The 23,842-nt window shown below is 51.1% G+C and overlaps 1 protein-coding gene across 1 annotated transcript in view; it reads left to right on the top strand.

Moving 5' to 3' along the window:
• The window catches only part of OGDH (oxoglutarate dehydrogenase), a 68,034-nt gene that overhangs the window by 30,242 nt on the left and 13,950 nt on the right, over window positions 1–23,842 (top strand). Inside the window, exons 5-10 of the mRNA XM_040644469.1 lie at window positions 8,433–8,548; window positions 12,981–13,135; window positions 13,261–13,407; window positions 13,592–13,682; window positions 13,996–14,175; window positions 16,864–16,992. Of these exons, the coding sequence (XP_040500403.1) occupies window positions 8,433–8,548; window positions 12,981–13,135; window positions 13,261–13,407; window positions 13,592–13,682; window positions 13,996–14,175; window positions 16,864–16,992 (818 nt within the window). The remainder of the gene's footprint in view (window positions 1–8,432; window positions 8,549–12,980; window positions 13,136–13,260; window positions 13,408–13,591; window positions 13,683–13,995; window positions 14,176–16,863; window positions 16,993–23,842) is intronic.

The raw sequence follows: 23,842 nt of genomic DNA on the forward strand, positions 1-23,842 counted from the left end.
CGTGACCGCGGTGACGGTGCAGGGTTGGGATGTCTGGGTCTTTAACTAACTCTCGCTGTCTTTTTCCTTCTGCGCTCACCCACGCCACCTCACTCTGCCTCTCAGACCTTGCAGTGTTCAAGGAACGACTCCGAATGCTAACAGTAGGAGGTAGGAAAATAACGCGCCTTTCACCTTTCTGGAGCTGAGGACCTCATTTGAACAGGGTGTGCAACTTTTCCCAGCATGCAATTTGGGGAAAGTTGACTGTTAATTGTACTGAGGTGTGTTGTCCCGTCATTCAGCTGTCACCCAGCAGGGAGAGCCACTTCTGTGTCATTTCTGTTTCCGTCCATTCTCATCTCCCGTGTGTCTCGCCGCCGCTTCGCTGAGCTTGTCTCTAGTGCAGGCTGCCTGGAGCTCCTGCCAAGCCGGCGGGGGGCGGAGGCCACACGGCATTCTGCATGTTGGCACACCCTTTCCTCCACCTTCTGCGCTGTGCCTTCGACTGGGCTCTGGATTCTTTCAGATTCTGCTTCCTGGGTATTTGGGACGAGATTTCTCTGTTGATTTTCCCATGTTTGAAGGACAACTGAAGTATTCATAAAGACTTACTTCATGAAGTAAGGAATCCTCAGTGACCCGTGGTTCTGGGCAAAGCACCTTTGAAGAATCCAGAGTGAGGTGCTGGGGGCCATCTGCCTGTTGTCCCTCTCCCAGTGGCTAGTCTTCCTTCCATGCCAGGTGGCCCTGAGATGTTCTCTTTTCCCACCATCTTATCATAGCTGTGACACCTCAGTTTTGATTACACTTTTTGTTTTGTGACCATTATTGATTCATATGCAGTTGTAAGAATTCACAGGGATCCTCGTGCCTCGCAGCCCATGGTGGTAATGTCTTGTAAACCATAGTACATCCCACCAGGGTGCTGGCCAGGCCACATTCACCCCCGAGGGGTCCTTCCTGCAGCCTTCCTTAGCCACACCTGCTTCCCCTCCATCCTGTTCCCATTTAACCCCTGGCAGCCACTATCCTGGGCTCCACTTCTATAATTCGTCCATGCAAGAATGTTATGCAAATGGAATCATAGTATGTAACATCTTGGAATTGGCCGTTTTCAATCAACCTGATTTTTCTGGAATTCGAGCCAGGTGGCTTTGTAACACTGGTTTGCCCCTTCTTGCTGAGTAGAACTCCTTGCCGTGCGTGTCTCACACTTGCTTCCATTATTCACTTGGAGGACGTTTGCATTGTTCCCATCCTTTGGCTAATGGGCTCTTTTGCCGGGCAAAATTTTAAATTCTGATGAAGTCTAGTTTGTCACAGTTTTCCATTTTATGGATTGTGCTTTTGTTTCCAAACCTAAGAACCCAGAGATTTTCTCCTATGTATTTTAAGATGTATTTTTTTTAGAGAAGGTGTGTGAGTGGGGAGAGGGGCAGAGGCAGAGGGAGAGAGAGAATCTTAAGCAGGCTCCACACTGAGCGCATAGCCTGATGCTGGGCTCAGTCTCACAACCTGGAGATCATGACCCGAGCCAAAATCAAGAGTTGGCCGCTTAACCTTGAGCCACCCAGGCACCCCTTCTATGTATTTTTCTAATGGTTCTCTAGTTTCACATTTTACATTTAAATCTATGATCTATTTTGAGTTATTTCTGTATAAAACCTGAAGTTTAGGTCAAGGGATTTTTTTGTTTTTTGCCTATGGATGTCCATTTGCCCCAACACGTGGAAAGTTTGTCTTCCCTCTGTTGAATTGCTTTTGCATTTTTGTCAGAAATCAGTTGAATTGACTTGCGCCGATCTGTTCCTGAATTCTCGATCTTTTCCTTTAGTCCATGTGACGGTTCCCCAACCACTATCACTCTCTTGGTTACCGTAGCTGCTGGGCTTTATTTTCCTACTTCCGAACTGTTGTGGCTGTTCTAGGGCCTTTCTCTTTCCAGGTGAATCTGAGAGAAGGCTTGTCTGTGTTTACAAAACAACTTGCTGACATTTTGGTAACAATGGTACTAAACGTACAGATCCATTTAAGAGAATTGGCTTACATATCCCATTGCTTCCCAGTCGATGAACATAGTATGCTTCTCCATTTATTTAGATCTTTGTTGATTTCTTTTGTCCGCTTTTTGTAGTTTTCAGTATCCAAGTCCTGTACATGTTTTGTTAGATTTATACCCAAGATTCTTTTTCTTTTTAATTTTAGTGTCTACATATCATTACTAATACCTAGAAATACAGTTGTTTTTTGTGTTTATGTTGTATCCTGTGGACTGCTGAGCTCACTTATTCTAGGACTTTGTGTGTGTGTGTGTGTGTGGGTGTGGGTGTGGGTGTGGGAAATTCCCTAGGATTTTTTGTGTAGATAATCATGTCATCTGACAAGAAGAACAATTATTTCTTCCTTTTTAACCTTTGTGCCTTTTATTTCCTTTTCATGCCTAATTGCCATGGCTAGAACTTTTAGCCCTATGTGGAGTGTGAGTGCTGAGAATGTACATCTTTACCTTCTTTCTGATCTTAGGGGGAAAGCTCTCAGTCTTTCATCACCGAGTATAATATTAGCTATAGATTTTTTTGTAGATGTTCTTTATCAAGTTGAAGTAGTTCCCTTCTACTCCTTTCTTTTGTTAGTTTTTATTTGGAAGAAGCGTGACAGTTTTTTGCATCTATTGATACAGTTGGGCGATTTTTCTTCTTTAACCTGATTGTATGACAGATTACACGGATTGATTTTCAATTTTGAACCAACCTTGTATCACCGGAATAAACTTCACTTGGTTGTGGTGCTGAATTCTTTTTAAATATTGCTGCAACTATATATTTCTTGCGTCTATATTAATGAGGGATATTGTTCTGTAATTTTTTTTTCAATTGTCTTTGCTATTCGTATCAAGGTAGTTCTACCCTCATAAAATGAGTTGTTGTTGGTTTTTTTCCTTTTCTGTTTTCTATTTTGAAAGAGATTATGTAGAGCTGGTGTTAATTCTTCTTTAAGCATTTGGTAGAATTCTCCAACAAAACCATGTGGGTTTGGAGATTTCTTTTTCAGAAGTTTTTTATTTAGGAATTTAATGTTCTTAATAGTTGTAGAGCTATTGCAAATTATCTGTTTCATACTGGGTAAGTAGTGGCAGTTTGTATTGTTCTAGGAATGGTTTGTTTCATCTGAGTTGTCAAGTGTACATATATAGAGTTGTTCATAGCATTCACTTAGTATCTTGTTGATATCTGTGGGGTCTGTATTGCTATCCTGTTTTGTTCCTGATATTGGTAATTTGTGTCTTTGTTAGTGTTGTGGTTTTTTTTTTAAGATTTTATTTTTGAGAGAGAGAGAGAGCACACACGCACAGAGGGAGAGGGAGAAGAAGACTCCCTGCTGTCATCGAGTGGAGAGCTCGATGCAGGGCTCAAACCCAGGACGCCAGGATCATGACCTGAGCCAAAGGCAGACACTTAACTGACTGAGCCACCCTGGTGCCCCTTTTCCTTTGTTAGTCTTGTTACAGGTTTGTCAGTGTTACTGATCTTTTCAGAGAACCAGCTCCTTGTTTCATTGACTTTTCTCTGTTTTGCTGTTTTCAATTTCAGTTGATTTAAATAGATTTCTCCTCTTATCTTTATTATTTCCTTACTTCTGCTTTCTGTTGGTTTTTCTCCTTCCTTTTCTAGGTTCTTGTGGTGGGAGCTTAGATTACTGATTTGAGATTTTTCCTCTTTTTTTTTTTTTTTTAAGATTTTGTTTATTTAGAGAGAAGGGGAGAGAGAGAGAGTGCACAGGGGGAGGGGCCAAGGGAGAATTCCAGGCAGACTCCGTGCTGAGCATGGAGCCTGACGCAGAGCCGATCTCATGACCTGAGCTGAATTCAAGAGTCGGATGCTTAACTGACTGAGCCACTCAGGGACCCTGAAACGTTTCCTCTTTTGTGATGTGTGCCTTTAGTGCTGTAAATTTCCCTCTGGGAATTGCTTTAGCTGCCCCACAAATTTTGATGTCTTCTTTTCATTTTCATTCAGTTCAGTATATTGATACCTTTAATACTTCCTCTGTCATCCATGGATTATTTAGGAGTATGTTGTTTCATTTCCAATAATTAGGAGATTTTCCTTTTATCTTTCTGTTATTAATTTCTAGTCTGATTCCATTGTGGTTAGAGAATGCACTCTGTATGATTTCAGTTCTGCTAAATTTGTTGAGGACTTTTTATGGCCCAGTAAATTGTTTTTCTTGGCATGTATTCCATGGGCACTTGGGAAGAACACGTATTCTGCTATTGTCGGGTGAAGTGTTCTGTAGATGCCCATTAGATCCTGTTGGTTGGTGGCTGTTGAGTCCTTCTATATCCTTGGCGATTTTCTATGTACTGTTTCGATGAATTATTGAGAGAGAAGAGTTGAAGTCTCCAGCTATACCTGTGGATTTCTTGTTTCTCCTTTCCTTTTTTTTTTTTTTCTTTTTTAAGATTTTATTTATTTATTTGACAGAGAGATAGAGCCAGAGAGCACAAGTGGAGGGAATGGCAGAAGGAAAGGAAGAAGCAGGCTCCCCACTGAGCAGAGAGCCCAATGAGGGGCCCGATCCCAGGCCCCTGGGATCATGACGTGAGCCGAAGGCAGACACTTAACCATCTGAGTCACCCACATGCCTCTCTCTGTTTCTCCTTTCTGTCCTTAGTTTTTGGTTCACATTATTTGTAGCTCCATCACTGTGCGCACAGTTGGAATTCCTCTGTCTTGTAGGTGGATTGACCTATCATCATGTAATGCCCCTCTCTGTGGCTAGTAATTTTCTTTGCTCTGATGTCTCCTTTATCTGATAATAATGGCGCCACCTGTGCTTTTGATTGTGTTTACGTGATATATCTTTTTCTGCCTTTTTACTTTTAATCTGTCAATGTCATTAGTGGGTTTCTCGTAGACAAGCATATAGTTGGGTCCTTTTTTATTTTTTTAATCCACTTTGCCAATCTCTGTCTTCTAGTTGGCATATTTCGATCATTTATTTGTAACGTAATGATTGATAATGCTGGGGCTTAAGTCTAACATCTTGTTCTTTATTGTCTGTTCTCTTTTTCATTTCTCTGCCCTCTTTTTCTGACTTCAGATGAGTTTTTAAGCCTATATTTTAGAATTTCAATTTTATTTATATTTATTTATATTTTTGGTCATATCTTTGTGTTTTTAGTAGTTGTTTTTCAGCCTTTTTTGTGGCCGTCTAGGTATATTATATATACAGATTATCACAATCTACTGGTGTCATTGTTTTATGAGTTCAGATGGAGTGTAGAAACTGTACCTCCCTCTATATCCCTTTATCATCTTCATTTAAAATAAAATTGTCTTAAATATTTTCTTTACATGTTTAGAACCACATCAGACAGTGTCATAAGCTTGGCCTTGACCATCAGCTCTAAGTTAGAAGACCCAGGAGGAGAAGGGAAGTCTGCTTTATTACCCCGTATTTTTTATTCCGTGTTCCGTCTTCCTTCCTAATGTCTAAGATCCCTTCTGATGTCACTTCCTTTCTCTGTAGCCTTTCCTGTAGGTGACAGACTTTCTCTATTCCTTGCAACTGAGAATGCCTCATTTCCCCTTCGTTCCTAAAGGGTGTCATCCCTGGAACACGGAGCCCCGGAAAAGTGTGCACCCCTGTTCTGCCCCCCCGCCAATTCCACATGAGAAACCCTCTGCCTTCAAGTGGTTTTTCTCTCCTTTTACTCTGGCTGCTTTCAGGATTTTTTCTTCGTCCTTAATTTTGAGAAGTGTAATTATGCTGTGTTTTGGCGTGGTTGTGTTTGGGTTTCTCCTATGGGTTCATGCTGCTGCTTTGATCTGTGGGTTGAAGTCTCTGGCCGTATTTGGGACTTTTCATCCATTATTTTCCAGGTCCCTTTTTTCATCTTCCCTCTCCCTTCTCCCCCTCTGGGATTCGTGGGCACAAACATGAAGGCTTTTGTTTTATGTTACGTGTCCTGAGGCTTTCTTCATTTCTCTCTGTTGTTCGGATTGGTTCATCTCTATTCTGTCTTCAGGGTCCCTGGTCCTCTGACCACTACCTCTGCCCTTGAGCCCACCTGCCTGACTTTAATTCAGGTGATTACATTCTGCAGTTTCAGACTTCCCCGTTCAGTCCTTTTCTGCATCTTCAGTTTTTGTAGATCCTTGGCTTCCCACCGTCCCTGTCACATTCTGAGTGCTCACTGAAGTCGTCTGAGGACGGCTCTTGGAGAGCCCCAAGCGGCAGTTCCAGGGGTCCGTGCTGCTGGGAGCTGGTGTCTGTCTGTTGGTTGTCTTTCCCCATTCAGTCTGAGGGATTCCTGGTTCTTGTTGTGAGGGATTCTTTTACTGAAACCAGGATGTTTGGGTATCATCAGACTTGGAATCATACTCCGATCTCTATTAGAGCAGGGCCTGTGTGAACACTGCCGTGGCAGGGAGGGGCCACAGTCCCCATGGACTCCACTGACGCTGGGATGGGGAAGTAGGCTGGTGCATCCCCTCCTGGAGGGAGCAAAGTCTGGAGTCCCTGTTGGACCCTCCCTGAAACCCCAGGATGGGGCTGGACACTGGAGTGCCTCACAGCCTGCAGGGGTGTGGCTGGGCTGCAGTGTGTACTGCGTGTTTGGGTGGAATAGAGCGGTCATTATCCGAGGTCTCTGCCCTAGTCGGCTGCCCCTCCTGACCCTGTAGAGAGCAGCTTTCGTTGCGCTTTTTTTGTCTGCATCTGGAGGAGTTCTCAGATTGCTTGTTCTTTGCCCCAAGTTTGGGATATGGGAGCCCAGAAGGAAATCCAGGGGACTCACTGACTGGTCAGCCTTCTTCTCCACCTTCTGGCATTGTCTTGTGTTCGTTTTACCTATGATGTCTGGGCTCTGTAGTTGCAGTTAGTGGGGAATAGATAGAAATACGTCTGCTCCGCCTTCCTGGAAGCAGGTATCCAAGATTTAATTTCTCGTGTGACTAAAGAACATAGCAGCAGAGCTGGCCATTTGGAGGCTCACCAGGACAGCCCAGGAGTGGTCAGCACAGGGTGACGGAGCCCAAGAGCTGCACACATGCCGAGGCTGGGTCCTGCCAAGCTGAGGTTCTCTGGATCAGCGCATTCCCAGCGGAGCATGCACACCTGTTCTCATCGTCTAGGAAAATGCCCCCCAGAGGATTCTGGCTGTCCTCCATAAATACCACGAGCCGGGCAGTAAGCGCCCAGAGTCTCACCAGACCTGTGCGGTGCCCTGTTCTCATTCTGGATCGAAGAGCAGCAGGAAAGGTGTGCGTGCGTTTCCCCAAGCCACCGCTGCTGTCACTCCCCCCACATGAAAAAGCCGGCCGGGTTGCTTTTGTTTCAAGAAAGCCAAAAGGGTTTGGAAAACATAGAATTTGCTTTTAAGACTTAAAAAATGTGTGCTGAGTGTTCAATGCATAAAAGCCGTGGTCCCCACGGCAGCTTGGATGGGCACACCTGGGCATTCCTGGCCCCCATGTGACCAGGGAGGCAGCGCTGGGGTGGGGCCTCCAAATGTGCACTTTTTCAGACCTCCCAGCCGTTCAGACGCACAGCTGTGCCTGCCTGCGATGGCCTGAGGCCCGCTCCCGGCCCTGCTGTGCCGGCGACGCTTAGTTAGGCCGACCCGAGGACAGAGTGTGGCCTTGCGCAGCCCGGCGTCCCAGGCCACGCGTGCTGGCCTTGGTGTGATGTGGCGCCTCCGCGTCACCCATCTGAGCTCTCAGAGCCGGTGGGAGCCCAGTCTGATGTGTCACCCAAAAGTCCTCCCAGCCTCTCCCCGCGACAGTCACCGTGACGGGAAACTCGAGAAAGAGCCTTTCGTTCACGTTTGTGTCTGTTTGAACTATGCCGTCCGAGGAGGAGGCACCTTGCGTGGCGGGTCCTGCGGGAAATGCTAGTGACTAGGCAGTAGATCTGTGTCAGCAGGGGCTGGGGGGCCTGCCGAGTACCCCGTGCAGGACGGGTGCAGATGGGCGGTTCGGAGAAGGCGCGGCCGTCACCCCTGCCTCAGTGCCCCAGCTCCTGTCACCTCCTCACACAGGACTCGGGGCTCTTCTCCACCAGTTCCTCGGTCTCTGCTTGCATTCCCTCCTTACTGCCTCTCATTCGCTTTCCGATGAACTTACCCAGTGCCTTTTCAAGTCAAAATTTGTGTCTCTGGGACCTCGAAATACGTTTATTTCTAAATTATGAATAATTGGTGCACTGGACTAGTACATGCATAATATGAATTCTATTCTTGTTTAGCTGTGATGCTAGTAATATTCTCAGCTTCTGTTTGTTGCTAAAGTTTGTGTTTCTGGCTGTAAAATATTACCTATTTTCACGTATATCAGAGATTTTTATGATTTTTTCCTCTTCTCTTTTCTCTCCTCCGGGGAGTCCCTTCCCCTTTCCATAAACTGTGGCCTCCGTGTGGCTGTGCCCGTCTCTCCTCACCCCTGCAGGGTTCTATGGCCTGGATGAGTCCGACCTGGACAAAGTCTTCCACCTGCCCACCACCACATTCATCGGGGGGCAGGAGTCAGCTCTTCCTCTGCGGGAGATCATCCGGCGGCTGGAGGTAAGGGGACACGCCGGCATCCACGGAAATCTCGTGCACTTGCCTGAAACCTGTGTTGGCAGGAGGCCTCCCGACAGGGTGGTTATTGCTCTTGGTACTCTGTTGTTTTCAAGTGTAAGAAAGAGGGGAGCTTTTTTGCTCTTTTGTAGATAAAAATTCATGCTTTTCATTTTTACCATCAACCGTAAGGGAGAAAAAGCGTCCCTGTGCGTTTCGTTCTCCGTGGGAGCTTATTTCAGGTGCAGAGGTCCCCCGGAACCCGTGGTCTGCCAGCAGGAACCAGGAGCCTTGGGCTGTGGCTAGAGCGGGACTCCCCGCCCCAGACAGAGGTCTGTCTGCTCGCCCGCCCTTCTGCTGTTTTCTTTTCCTTCTCCTTTCTGGACCTGGTTCACACGGAGCCCACTGGGCACCGCACACATGCGCAGCGGCTGCACGGAGGCTCCGCTGCCACCTGCCTGTGTCCAGCCCCTCGTCCGTACAGGGTGGGTGGTCCATGCTGACACTGCCCATGAAGACAGACAGAGGAAACAAGTACTCTGGAATGGGGCTCCCCAGAAAGGATCATGCCGTCACTTGGGGCGCTGTCGGGCACGCACGCTCTGGATCGCGGGGGCACCTGGTGTCCCTGGCAAGCCCCAGCTTCATGACACCCAGTAGCGGGGCTCTACAAGCCGGGCACCGGCATTGCTGCTCACACCCCCATCCGTGACTTGGGTGTGATGAAGGGGGACCCGCTTCAGCCAGTGGGGTCTGATCAGAATGCTCCCATTGCTGACCAGAATGCTCACATGTGGCTTTGGTGGCCCAGAAAGGTCTGAGAGTCTGTTGGTGACATTGTCTTTAACTTGTGACAAGCGTCCTTTGGTGTCAGCATTTCAGCTTGGCCTTCATCACTTCCCCACAGGCTGTTGGGAAAATGTGGACACTCGGTGACATGGTGCCAACATGAGGGTGTGGACACGAGGCTGGGTGTGCGCATCAGGGAGGGATGGGGAGGGGTGTGACCATGGGGGTGGGTGGGGAGGGATGGGGAGAGGTGAGCATTAGGGAGGAGTGGGGAGAGGTGTGGGCAGCAGGGAGGAGTGGGGAGGGGTGGGCATCAAGGAGGGGATGGGGAGGGGTGTGAGCATGGGCAGGTGGGGAGGGATGAGCATCAAGGAGGGGAGGGGGAAGGGTGTGGACATCAGGGAGGGCTGGGGAGGGGGGCAGGCATTGAGGAGGGGATGAGGAGGGGTGTGGGCATCAGGGAGAGAAGGGGGAAAGGTTGTAAGCATCAGGGAGGAGTGGGCAGGATTAGCCAGTGGATCGACCCAGGACCTAGGTGGTCCTTTTCCTCCATTTGCACTGGCCTCACAACTGACTTCAGTGTCTAGACCCGCTCTATGCCAATGTAGCCAGCAGCCCCATGGGACCGTTGAGTTCTGAAAGAGTACAAATTATCTGAGTGACTTAAGTATTGAAGAGAGAATGTGTTGATACATTGACCAAATAGAGTCTGAGAGTTAATTCATCTCTATTAGAAAAATTCGAATTCCTCCTGTGGTCATGTTTTGTTTTTCTGGGATGTTACTGACCTAGAGGTTCCCTTGGTCTGAACCCCAGAAACAGCACTCCTTGTAGACAAGTCCTTCTCCAGATGAGCCTGTTCACGTCAGGCTCAGGGCCCAGGGCGCCTGTGTCCGCCTGCGGGTGTCCCGGGCAGCTGGGGCTGGTCTGCTTCAAAGCAGAGATGGGAGCAGTCTGCATGAGAGCTGGCACAATGCACCTGCCCCTCCTTCCCTTCCCCTACACGGTCTCCAGTGGGGAGCTCAGCCCTCCTCCCAAGCCAGAAAACTTGCAGCCATGCCGGCCCCCTCCTCTCGGGGCACCTTCAGCACCTTCCCTCCTGCAGAGCGGAGTCGGGGTGTGCAGAGCCCCGCGCTTGACCTTCTCAGCCTTGAGTCCCCCGTGGCCCTGAGCCCGGCGTTTGGAGGGCCAGAGCCCAGCGGCTCTGACTCCGGCTGTGGGACCTTAGCTCCCCCTGACCAGGGCACCCACATCCCAGCCTGTGTGCTGTGCACGTGGCTTCCGGGTATTTGGACAAAGTTGCTGACCATGGTGTATACATTCACACACATGTGTGCACGCCAGATTGCTGGCATGAGCCGCCAGGACCGCGGGCCGGCCCAGGACAACATGGCCTCTGAGAAGCTGGAGCAGGAGCAGCTTCGAGCACCTTCACGCTGTCTCTAGCTAGACAGAGAAGCTAAGAACCAGCCTCTGGAAAGTCATGGCCTTTTCTCCTGGGGATTGAGCCAAGAACAGGAAAAACAACACGTGATCCAGGGCCCAGTAACCACGAGTCCAAGTTAATAGCCAAACTCATTCTCGTGGTGATGGGGACTCTCTAGTTTCTGGAGTTTCCACCTAGTCGTTTCTTTCCAGCTTTTAAGTTGTTCAAGTCAGGGAAATAGTGACCCTGGGGTGCAAGGAGCCTTGTTTTCCTCCCTCCCCACCTCTGTGCAGAGACCTCCCCTCCCTCCCTGCCTACCCCTGTCCTCTCCCCTCCCTTCTTTTCCCTCCCTCTCCTCTTCCCTACTTCCTCCCTTCTTCTCTCCCTGTCCTCCCCTCCCCCTCCCTCCCTCCCTTCTCTCCTTCCCTCCCTCCCCCTTGTCCTCTCCCCTCCCCTCCCTCCCCCATGTCCTCTCCCTTCCCTCCCTCCCTCATGTCCTCTCCCTTCCCCTCCCTCCTCTCCCTTCCTTTCCTCCCTCCTCCATCCTCTTCCTTCCCTTCCTCTGCTTTCCTCTCCATCTCTCCCCTTCACTCTCCCCCTCCCCCTTCCTCTTCCCTCCCCTTGCCCTTTTCCTCTTCCCCCATCCCCCTTCCCCTTCATCTCTCCCTCCCTCCCCTCCTCTCCTTCTTCCCTCCCTCCCCTCTCCTCCCTCTCTCCATTCCCCTCCCTCCTTTCTTCCCTCCCCCTCTCCTTCTCTCCCCCTGCCTCTCCTCTCCTCCTTCTGTCCCTTCCCCTCCCCCCCCTTCTTCCAGCCTCCTTCTGCTCTCCCCTCCAACTCACTCCCCTCCGTCCTGGCCTTGCAGCTCAGATTTAGGTCCCAAGAAAACCTTTTTTAAGCTGACGGAGGAGGAGGGTTCCTGTGAACAGGCAGTCTGGTTGGGCCATGTGACTTGTTCGGTGGCTCAGCACATTTGGGACCATGAAGCTCAGGCAGAAGCAGGGGCTGGTGTGGACTCTGCAGTCAGGGAAGACAGCGCAGCAGGCCCATCCCCAGGCTTCTTGCACTCCCCGTTTATCACCTGAGATGCTGTCGTCATAGAAGCACCAAGGCCCTTCCCTGCGCGCTTCCTCTTCATCCTTAGGCAAGATCTTCCTCTCTCGGCCAGGACGATGGCGCACGTAGTGCTTGGCGGTTACTGTGAGCTCAGGCAGACCTTCCTTTGTTTTGTAATCATGGAGCTCCGTGCAGAAATGCCCACCCCTGCTCTGAAGACAGGAGTAAGGGGTCCAGGGCACATCCACGCCCTGCACCTTGCCAACTGGCTCCATGTCCGTTGTGGAAACCAATGGAGCATGCATGGAAGCTCTGAGCAGAGCCTGGTGGTCTGAGTGCTTGGACGCTGTGGCTGCTGGAGATGGTTTTGGGGTCTATAAATCCTCCCTGTGCCACACCAGGGTGCTTCCTTTTTTAACTCCAGTGCTGATTTGGCGTTTACTGTCACCCTGGATGGCTGGTGGGTGGAGGAAGAAGGGCCCTGGTCACCTGCCTCAGGAAGGCGTTGGCCCTCGCAAAGGCCCCCACCCTGAGGCCGGGCCCTCCTGTGGCCTTCCTGCCCTCTCCCACTCCAGCTTCCTTTCCGCTGAGCCCATGCTTCCCACAGGACACACGGCCTCCCTCCCAGCTGTAACGTGAGCGCCGTGGATGGGACACACCTGCTCTGTCCAGGGCCGTCTGCTTTGTAATGTGTGCAGTCACACTTCTGTAGGACCCAGCCTTCCCAGGAGGGGTCATTTAATAAAAGCAGAATTTAAAATCTAAGCACCTGCGAGTCTTAAGTGGCCATTGAGCTCTGTCATCCACCGGCAGCACGGTTCCTTCTCTCTCGTGGCACTGGCTGCAGTCGAAACCTTGAGGTCAGGGAAGCTGGCTTCCCAGAATTGTCCATCCCCTGGCTGGTGCCTCCATTTTCCTGCCACAAAGGAAAGCGCCTTGGCCCCACGGTTCTTGCTGACCCCTCCCTGCTCTCTGGGCTCAGCGTGACCCGCACAAAGCATCTTGTGGGCCCGCTGGGAGTGAGGGAGCTGTGGGCCCAGCTTGGCACCACAGCTGGCTCCGCTGTCTTTGAGAGGGAGACCCCTGTTCCTGCCAGCTTTCTGGCTGGATGGGCAGTCGACACCCGGGGTGAGCAGCCCTTGACGGGGTGTGTGTGTGTGAAACAGATGGCCTACTGTCAGCACATCGGGGTGGAGTTCATGTTCATCAACGACCTGGAGCAGTGCCAGTGGATCCGGCAGAAGTTTGAGACGCCCGGGATCATGCAGTTCACCAACGAGGAGAAGCGGACCCTGCTGGCCAGGCTCGTGCGGTCCACCAGGTGCGGGCTGCGTGCAGGGCGGGCCGGGGCTGGGGAGCATGCTGTCCCATCTCTCTGCGGGAGGGCAGGGTGCCACCGACCCCGGCAGTGGCACTGGCCCTGGTGACATGGCGGTCCCTGGCCAGGTTTGAGGACTTCCTGCAGCGAAAGTGGTCATCCGAGAAGCGCTTCGGTCTGGAAGGGTGCGAGGTGCTGATCCCTGCGCTCAAGACCATCATCGACAAGTCCAGCGAGAACGGGGTGGACTATGTGATCATGGGGATGCCCCACAGGTGCGTGCCCACCACCCCGGTGCCCATGCCCCTAGCCAGGGGGGGCCCTATGGGGCCCCAGCCGAGGGGCTTAGCAGAGCAGAGGCTGAGGGCAGAGTGCTCCCCACGGGCCATGGCCTTTCTGTTTTCCACCTGCCCTCCTCCCACCGCCGTGGCCTCGGGCTCACCTGCCTCTGTGTCCCAGGGGGCGGCTCAACGTGCTTGCCAACGTCATCAGGAAGGAGTTGGAGCAGATTTTCTGTCAGTTCGATTCCAAGCTGGAAGCAGCCGATGAGGTGAGGCTGCTGGTTTCTTCTCAAAAAACCCACCGGAGACCCTCAGCGCCGCTTGTTACTCAGAACAGCCGTGCCCTCCGCAGGGGCTGGGGGCCTCCACACTGTCACAAGAGGTGGCAGCCGCCAGGTCACAGTCCTCCCGGAGGGGGCAAGGCCCTTCTCCCAGGGCCATGGGTGGGAGCCATCCGAGGAAAAACCTTCCCATGCCTTCAGGAAGGGGGTTTCTGGGAGTAGAAATAGCACAGAGCAGAGGGGTCATGAAGCCTGAGCGTCTCCCTCCCTCCAAGGATAAAGCCCCGTGTTTGTGTGGCAGGGTTCTGGGGACGTGAAGTACCACCTGGGCATGTACCACCGGCGGATCAACCGCGTGACCGACAGGAACATCACCCTGTCACTGGTGGCGAACCCTTCCCACCTTGAGGCCGCCGACCCCGTGGTGATGGGCAAGACGAAGGCCGAGCAGTTCTACTGCGGGGACACGGAGGGGAAGAAGGTAAGGCCGCGGGGGGCCGGCCAGGGCAGCCCTGAGGCCATAGTGTCCGGGACGGACTCCGAGCCCCAGTCACGTCTCCCACCTCAGGTTTCTGGAATGTAACGAAGTATTCTGAACAGACTTTGGTGGAGTCCTAGATAGTGACACAGTTGCGCCTCCAGAGGTGCTCCCTCCTAGGTCGTGAGCTCCAGGGCGGGGGGGGCACTCCCGTCATCACACCTGTGGTGAAGCCAGGCTTGCAAGTAAGAACCTTCTCCGGGGGTGAAAGACGGGAGTGAAGTGGAGGTGGGTTGGGATGCCGGGGGCAGAACGGGGTGCACCAGCCTGGGGGTGCTCTTAGAGGAGGCAGACTCTCTAGAGGTGGGGCCCAGTGTTAGCTTATTTGAAGTTCCATAATTCGAAGTACCGTGGGTCCACTAGTTCCACACTCGGAGAGACCCGGGAAGCTGCCATCGGCAGTGATGAGCCTGGGCCGGGTATGACGTCGGGGCAGGAAGTGGTTCCTGCGCTGATGGGCACCCCCACCCGCGCAGAGAAAGGGCATGGCCCACGGGGAGGCTGTCAGGTTGTGAAGGTCACGCTCCAGGTGGAGGGGGACCTCCCATGCAGCCCCTGGGAGCAGCAACAACACGGTGGCTGGGGAGGGAGGGGTGTCACCCGGGCCTCCAGCATTCCCATTGTCCTCGGCTAGGACACGGCATGTGGAGCCAGGTGGGGGAACAGCATCGCAGGAAAGTCTGTGCAATGTCCTTATTTGTAAGTGAGACAAAAAGCCCCTCGAGCAGCGCTCACTTGGAGTGCTGGACACGTTCTGTAAAGCAGCGAATCGCAAGGTGAAAGCCGAAGGACATTGAACAATCTCCAGATGATGGCAGCTATCAGTCCTGCCATGAGACGTCAGGCCAGGACAGGCTGGTTAGCCCCACATGCTCGCCAGGCACTAGTTTTCAGGAGGGCTCTTGCCCGGTGCAGACAGCCCGCCCCTCAAGCTCCCACCTCTGTGTGGGAGCCGCTCCGACTCTCACCCGCCCCCAGCCGTGGATCCAGACCCCACAGTCCTTCATGCCTGTTCTCCTTGCTGCTCATCCAAAACCCCCAGCAAATAGCTGATTTCTGTTAAACTGAGGACTCAGGGAGCTAGAGTCTGTTAACATGACATTCCACATTTCAGAAGACTTATGTACCCTTTGTACACTTGACCAGGGTTGTTCTGTAACCTGGGAGAAGACGGGACCTGACCCTGTTGGGCCCTGGGGTGTTTGTGGGGAAGCAGCCCCCAGTGCAGCAGGTCGGTCTGCCTGCCCAGAGACTTGCTCCTACAGGGTCTAGGTTGGGCACTAGGGTGCCAAGGAGCAGTGGGCCCCGTGGTGTCAGCACCCAGCACCATACTGAGGGAACCTCAGGGAGAGCCGTGCAGCCTGGCAAGGGCCCCAGTTTGGCCTCCGCAGGAGATCCAGACAGAGGCTCCCCAAAGCGCCTGACAGCGGGAAGCCAAGTGTGTGCGGAGAAGGCTCTGGCAAGACTCCCCATGGCCTTCCTACCCACCCCACCAAAGAGGCCCCTGTACAAGCCTACAGCCAGAGGCAGAACACGCGGGGTTCCATTTAACAAATCCAGATTTTGTCCCCAGGAAGGACACGGTAGGCCTTCCCCTCCTGGCAGGGGACACATGAGGGCTTCCAGGAGCAGGAGCAGCGGGAGTGGTGTCTCAAGGTGTAGGTGTCCGTGGATGCAGAGGGAGGACGGCTCGGAACAGAGTTGGGTTGCACATGGCAGCATCACCGTCCTCCCGTGGACACAGACGCTGAGCAACACCTGTGTGCGCAGCCTGGTCTCCCGGCCGTCCCTGCAGGGGGAAGCAGCTCCCGGGGAAGTGTCTCCTTCCAGGCCACATGGGGCCGCACGCCATGAGGCTGGAGGCTCTGCTGTGCCAGAGGCCGCCGTCTAGACGACACGGGGCTCCCCCGCCGAATGTGGGACGATGGGAGGCGCACAGTCACTGTGATGAGTCAGTTATGGCCAATTGAATAGAATAGGAACCCGTGAGCACACGTGAATGCAAGTAAAAGGCAAGAAGGGGAGGCTCTTGCAGAACACCAGCAGATACATGGAGGAGGGACGCCTGGCAGCGCCCAAGAGAGGCCGCTGCGGCTGCCGGGCAGGGGTTGGTGAGGAGTGGGACCCAGATGTTCCCATGACCAAGGGGGACCAGTGAGTGGAAGGGAGACACAGAGCCGGCTCCCTGTCCAGGCAAGCACAGGGACACCTGCTGGGGTGGGGCAGACCAGCTGGGGCGTCTCCTGGTATGGAGCACGCCATTCCTGGGTCTGGTCATGAAGGCCTGTCCGGGCCGTGGAGATAGGCGAGGCATTGAGCCCCTCCCAGTCAGAACCTGGCCAGCATTGCTCTCCTGCTGAGAGGGTCCCACGGGCCGTGCCCAGCGTGGCATCCGTGGGCTCTGCAGCAGATGGTGGCGGAGTGGCCGGTATGCCGATGGAGCAGGGCAGGGCCCGGGCAGGGTCTGGGGGTCTTGTGTTCTCCTACCACTTTGTTTTTGTTTCTAAGTTTGAAATGATCTCAAAACGCACTGGTTCTGGAAAAGCAGGCTATGACTCAGTCTCTGGTGGGCCTTGCGGCCATGGCGAGCAGGGCTGTGTTCCATTTGGGGGCTGCTTTGCATGTCTGCAGGTCATGTCCATCCTTCTGCATGGAGACGCCGCCTTTGCCGGTCAGGGCATTGTATATGAGACCTTCCACTTGAGCGACCTGCCCTCCTACANGACTCACGGTACCGTCCACGTGGTCGTCAACAACCAGGTAACCGGGGCCACGGAGGCCACAGACCTCCTGAGGGCTCTGTGCTCACAGCCATCTGACACAGTTATTTAAGACAGTTGTTCTCGGATTATAAAGATGTGTCTTTTATAAAACACGTGGACAACACAGGAAACATTTTTTAGAAAGGGGAGATTTTGATGACGTTATTTAAGACAGTGACGTTACGCTGGAATATTTTCTTCCAGCCCCACAAGCGTATAGGTGGCTGTTCCCATTTAAGAAACTGAGGTTTTATACACGGTGTTCTACCTGTTTCTCGCTCATCTCATTATTTTCTCATGTCTTTATATACTCTTAAAATATTAATTTTAAAGATTTTATTTTCTTTATCTGTTTGAGAGAGAGAGTGCATGTGCGCACACATGCACAAGTGGAGAGGAGGGTCAGAGGGAGAAGCAGGCTCCCCTCTGAGCAGGGAGCCTGATGCGGGACTTGATCTCAGGACCCTGGGATCATGACCTGAGCCAAAGGCAGACACTTAACTGAGCCACCCAGGTGCCCCTTAAAGTAGCAATTTTAATGGAAAGCGTTGTCATGGGTTGTTTCATAAAACAGATATTGCCACATTGTTAGAGTTCTGGGATTCTCATTTCTCAACTGTTTTGAGTAATGCTGTGATGAACACTCTTATGAGGGGATATTTTGGCCCAGTTCTGACCTATCCCTATCATGTCTGTTGTTCCCGCCGCCTGTCCCAGCTCGTGTAAGCTGTCCTGTGACAGATACTCTGGGGCCTTGGCGTGCAGGCGCTGCGCTAGGTCGCAGCAGAGAGAGGGCTTGCTTCCCACCCCCTTGGAGCTTGCGGTTCGGTGCAGCTTGGGAGCCTGTGGGTGCCGGGCCGGCAGCACAGGTATCCCCCAGGGGTTGATCTTTAAGTGCAGATTGATGGTCCAGTAGGCAAATGATGGGGACCGTGGGATCCAGGCAGGTCTCTGTGTCCAAGGGAGGGGACGAGGCCATCCCCACCGAAGTTTGGTCAGTGCACGGCCATCGGCCAGCTTCTGTCGGGCCCCACGTGCATCAGGAGGCCACCGGAGGCAGAGGAGCGAGGGAGTGACAAGATAGTTTGATTTGCACACGTGATTTGTTCTACCTGCAAGGGGCTTAGAGGAAGTGGGGAACAGTTGGAGCTGCCGAGCGGGATGCAGGGAGGGAGCAGGGAGAACGTAACATGGAAGTAAACATGGCGGCCGTTCTGCCATAAGCCCAAGAGCTCGTAACATGAATGGCCAGGCACGTCGTCGGACATGAACATAACATGCAGCACGGCACCTACTGTGTGCCAGGCGCCAAACTAGGTGCTCATGGTAGCTCCTACCACGGCCACCCGTGCACTGGGTGGCATCGTTCTCGTTCTCCAGAACAGAAACTGGAGCAGAAAGTGAATAGCTTGCTTAAGAGTCAGTACTCGATGTGCTTTGTTTCAAAGAATAGTATCAGGACGAATTTTGAAAAAAATGTCAAAGACACAGAAAGGTCTAGAAACCAAACAAAAAACCCATCACTGCAGTATGTTCTGAACAGATGACCAAGAACAGAGTGGACTCCTTACTTGTGGGCTGGACTGCCATGCTAACAGGGGAACAGTCTTCACTCTGGAGGAAGGGCAGCAGAGGTCAGTCAGAGTGATTGGAAGCCCGAGACGCAGGGTAGCTCACCAGAAAGAAGAATTTTCCAGTGGTTTCCACACTGGGGTAAACTCTTCGGGATGCTGGCAAATAGGAGAGCTGCGTGACACCTGCAGCATTTTCTCCTAGGGAACAGAAAGGACAGGCTCTAGTCCCGGGAAAAGCCCTGACCAGATTCTCAGCCCAGGCACGGGACGTATCCACGGGCAGCAGCACTCAGTGTAGACACGGGACTTAGATGAGCTTTTTATTGATGTCCTTTCCGTACAGTAAAGTCCAGCCGTGCTGGTGTGTGCTTCTCTAGGCCGGGACAGGTGCACACGGGCACACGCTGACACATCCCCACCGTCTTCTCCCCGCCCACCGCCACAGTGGCCGGTGAATGGAGACCTGCAGTACTGGCTGCGCTCCCCCAGCGAGATCCCTCGGTTCACCGGTGTTCGTGGGCTTCGGTTCCTCCGGCCTCTGCGTGGTTCTCAGTGGTACAACCGGTCGCCACAGTGGGTGGGAATTCGAATCCTTCCTAGCTTGGCGGTGAGGACCGAAGTCACTGTAAAGGTTCACAGACAGATTTTGGCGAGCATGTCAGTTTCTCATTCCGTGGGGACCTGTTGCTGGGATTACCAGATACATGGTGACTGTCCCGGGGACTTTACCCAGTACACCCACGCTGTCTGCAGTGAATGAGGCCGGTGTCCTCACTAGCCTGGGTGTTGTCAGATCTGACAGCCTGCAGTGTCATGTGTGGCTCACTCTTCCTTCTCATAAAGAGTAAAGACAGGGGCGTCTTCTCTGGTACATACCAGCTACTTGTGCGTCCTCTGCAGAAGGGGGCTGGGGGAGGCTGCTGGTTTTACTGCTAAATCTCGAGAGTTCCTTATAGCCTCTGGATACAATTCCCTTATGTCAGAGATGTGTTTGCAAAGATTTCCTTCCATTCTGTGGCTTATCTTTGTTCTCCTGCCGTTATCTTTCAAAGCCCTGGAGTATTTTTTATGTGGGTGAAGTCCAGTTTGTGATTTTTATTTCTTTTGTGGATCATGTTTTTGATGCCAGATCTAAAAAAAAGTATGCTTGACTGAGGTCGCAAAGATTCCCCTTCAGCTGCTGGAGGTTTCACGGTTTCACGTTTTGTGTGTAAGTCTGTGTTGCGTTTGGAGTTTGGAGACGGATGTCGATATCCCTTGTTTCAGGATAATCTGTTGAAAGGACTGTTTTTGCCGGAAATGAATTGACCACGAGTCTGCGGGTCTGTTCTTCTCCACTGATCTGTCTGTCCTTTCGGCCGACACCGCACCCCCTTGATGACCATGGTTCTGCCATCAGTCTGGAAACTGTGGCGCAAGCCTTCCAACTTCCTTACTTCTTAAAGTTGTTGCAGCGATTCTGTCACTAGCTTTTTCGTATACATTTTATAGTCAGCTTGTCGATTTCCACAAAGAAAGCTCTGCTAGTATTTTGATTAGAAGTCTGTGGAATCAGTATACATCCGTTTGGGTAGAATTGTAGCCTTCACGATACTGAGCCTTCTCATCTGACAATACAGTAGGTTTCGGAATTATTTTATTTTTTTTTTCCCTCTCATAGGTATTTTGTAGATCTCAGCATACAGATCCTGCACATTTTTGTGAGGCTTACTCCTAAATATTTGATTGTTTGGATGCTATTATAAATAATACTTTTTAGCAGTTTCCATTTCTGATTGTTACCAGGACATAGAAATAGAATTCAGTTTTGCGTTTTTGATGCCACATCCTTATTAAACTCACTTTTAGTAATTTGTTTGCGATACTGTGGAATCTCTGTATAAACTTAGTCATGTCTCCACGAGAGACGGTTTTGTTTCTTCCTTTCCAGTGCTTGTAGATAAGTGCCTTACATTCCTGTTTCTCAGCCTATGGTGTGGCCAGCACGGTGCAGAAGTGGGCCGCGTGGACGGCACATCCTCGTCCCGATTTGGAGAAAAGCGTTCGGTCTTGGTGCACCATTCACCGTGGTGCTTGCTGGGGGTTTTCTGCCGTGCCCTTCGCGGGCTAAGGGAGCTCCCTTCTCTTCCTGATTAGTGGACGGTATTTATCACAAATGGATGGTGGTTTTTGTCAGATGCTTTTCTGCGTTTATTAAGATCACCCTGTGGTTTGCTGGTGGCAGATTCCATCCTGAGGGTGGAGCCTTGTGTCTGCGCTCATGTGTTCTTGTCGCGTCCGCCTGGGGTTGGTGTGGGTGTCGAGGTCGTGCCAGCCTCGTGCTCCCTCCTGCTCTGTTTTCTGGACAGGTCTGTGTAGGACTGGTGTTACTTCTCTGTAAGCAGTCAGTGGCCTCTGCCAGTAGGAGACCTCTGGGCCTAGAGTTTTCTTTACAGGAAGGCTTTTTCCCTTTGTCCTCCGTTTTCAGAAGCTTGATGTGAGGTGCCTTGGCATGGATGTCTTTGGGTTCAGCCTGTTTGGGGTTTGCTCAGCTCCTCTCTGTTTGTTTTAACAGCTTTCCGGAGATCTCATTCACACACCACGCACTTTGCCCACTCACAGCATACAATGGAGCCGCTTCTAGTGTCTTCACAGACAACACAGCTTCCGCCACAGTTGTAGAACATTTTATCATCTCAAGAAATTCTGTGTCCCTTAGCCATCACGCCCCTGCTCCGTCATCCCCAGCCCTAAGCAGCCATTAATCCTATCATCAGGATTTCATCCCTTTAATGCCCCTGCAATATCTAGTGTATGGCTCTGGCAAGTTTCATTCCCCCATTTATCGGGTGAGGGACATTTGAGTTATACCTGTTGGCTGTTAACGTGCTGCTGCTCTGGGCACAGGTGTCTGTGTGGCATGTACCCGGGAGTGGAATTGTGGGGTCACGTGGTAGCTCTGTGTAACCCTGTGAGGACCCACCAGACTTTTCCGAGGTGGCTGCCCCGTTTGACCTTCTGCCAGCAATGTATGAGGGTTCCAGTTCTCCCTCCTCTTCACTGACGCTCATTCTTGTCTCCCTTCTCTCGTAACCATCAAAGTGGGTGCAAACTCCTTTCAGTTTGCGTTTCCCTAATGACTGATGACGTTGAGCATTTGCACGTATGTTTGTTGGCCTTCTGTATGTCTTCTTTGGACAAATGTCTACAAAGATCTTCTGCCCATTTTTACTTTTTTAAAAAAGATTTTTATTTATTTGAGAGAGGCAGAGGGAGAGGGAGAAGCAGGCTCCCCATTGAGCAGGGAACCTGATGTGGGATTCGATCCCAGGACCCTCGGTATCATGACCTGAGCCAAAGGCAGACGCTTAACTGACTGAGCCACCCAGGTGCCCCTCTTCTACCCGTTCTTAAATTGGATTGTTTTTTTATTATTGAGTCGTAAGAATTCTTTGTATATTGTGGATACAAGCCCTTTATCAGGTTTATGATTTGCAAATATTTTCTCTCTATGGGTTTTTCACTTTCTTGATGTCTTTTGAAACACAAAAGTTTTGTTTTCTTGCTCCTGTTTCTTGCTCTTAATGTCTGTGACCCACCGGCTTTAACTTCTGCGTGTGGGGCAAGGGAGGAATTTCACACGCAGACACTGCCTGTGGAGAATATGATCTTTCCCCCACCCAAGTGCCTTAGGATCATTCATCTTCTCAAATCTGTAAATGTGTAGCTTTTGACAAATTTGGGGGATTTTTCAAACTTTTTTAAACCACCTTACCCCCTTTACCCATGCTCCCCACCCCTCACCTCTGGCAGCCACCAATATGTTCTCTGAATCTGTGAGTTTGGGTTTTGTCTTGTTTTGAGTTCTACATACAAATGAGATCATACAAGTCTTCAACTAATTTCACTTCGTGTAGTGCCCTCCAGGTCCATACGTGTTGTCACAGATGGAAGATTTCCTTCTTTGATTTCTGAATAATACTGTATTGTGTATCTCTACACCATGTCTTTAGCCATTCATCCATGGATGGACACTTGGCAATTGTAGATAATGCTGCAGTGAACATAGGGGTACATGTATCCTTTTGAGTTAGCGATTTTGTTTTCTTAGGATAAATACCCAGAAGTGGCATTATTTGATCACACAGTACTTCCATTTTTAACTTTCTGAGGAACCTCCATACTATTGTCCACAGTTTGCATTCCCACCAACAGTGCACGAGGGTTCCCCTTTCTCCGCATCCTTGCCAACACCTGTTTCCTGTGTTGTTAATTTTCACCATTCTGATGGGTGTGAGGGGGTATCTCATTGTGGTTTTGATTAGTATTTCCCTGATGATCAGTGATGTTGAGCATCTTTTCATGTGTCTGTTGGCCATCTGTATGTCTTCTTTGGAAAAGTGTCTATTCGGGTCCTCTGCCTTTTTTTAAATTGGATTATTTCCTTTTTGCTGAGTTGTATCATTTCTTTATGTATTTTGGGTATGAGTCCCTAATCAGACATACGGTTTGCAGATATTTTCTCCCATCTCATAGGCTGCCTTTTTGTTGTTAATGGCTTCCTTTGCTAGGCAGAAGCTTTTTAGTTTGATGTAGTCCCACTGGTTTATCTTTGCTTTTGGTGTCATATCCCAAAAATTATGAAGACTGATGTCCAGGAGGTTACTGCCTGTGTTTTCCTCTGGGAGTAAAAGGTCTTACATTCAAGTCCATTTTGAGTTTATATTTGTGTGTGGCATAAGAAAGTGGTCCAGTCTCATTCTTCTGCATGTGGCTGTCCAGTTTTCGCAGCACCATTTGTTGAAGAGACTGTCCTTTCCTCATTGAGTATTTTTGGCTCCTTTGTCATAACTTAATTGACCATGTAGGCATGTGTTTCTTTCTGGGCTCTCTCTTCTGTACCTTTGGTCTATGTGTCTGTTTTCTTTTTTTTTTTTTTTTAAAGATTTTATTTATTTGACAGAGATAGAGACAGCCAGCGAGAGAGGGAACACAAGCAGGGGGAGTGGGAGAGGAAGAAGCAGGCTCATAGTGGAGGAGCCTGATGTGGGGCTCGATCCCATAATGCCGGGATCACGCCCTGAGCCAAAGGCAGACGCCCAACCGCTGTGCCACCCAGGCGCCCCTATGTGTCTGTTTTCATGATAGCACCACACTGTTTTGGTTACTACAGCTTTTCAGTATCGTTTGAAATCAGGCAACGTGACACCTCCAGTTCTGTTCTTCTTTCTCAGTACTGCTGTGGCTATTCGTGGTCTTGTGGTTCCATGTACATTTTAGGATCAATTGCTCTAT

This window comes from Ursus maritimus, unplaced genomic scaffold (genome assembly GCF_017311325.1).
Source record: "Ursus maritimus isolate PB19 unplaced genomic scaffold, ASM1731132v1 scaffold_3, whole genome shotgun sequence".
NCBI lineage: Eukaryota > Metazoa > Chordata > Mammalia > Carnivora > Ursidae > Ursus > Ursus maritimus.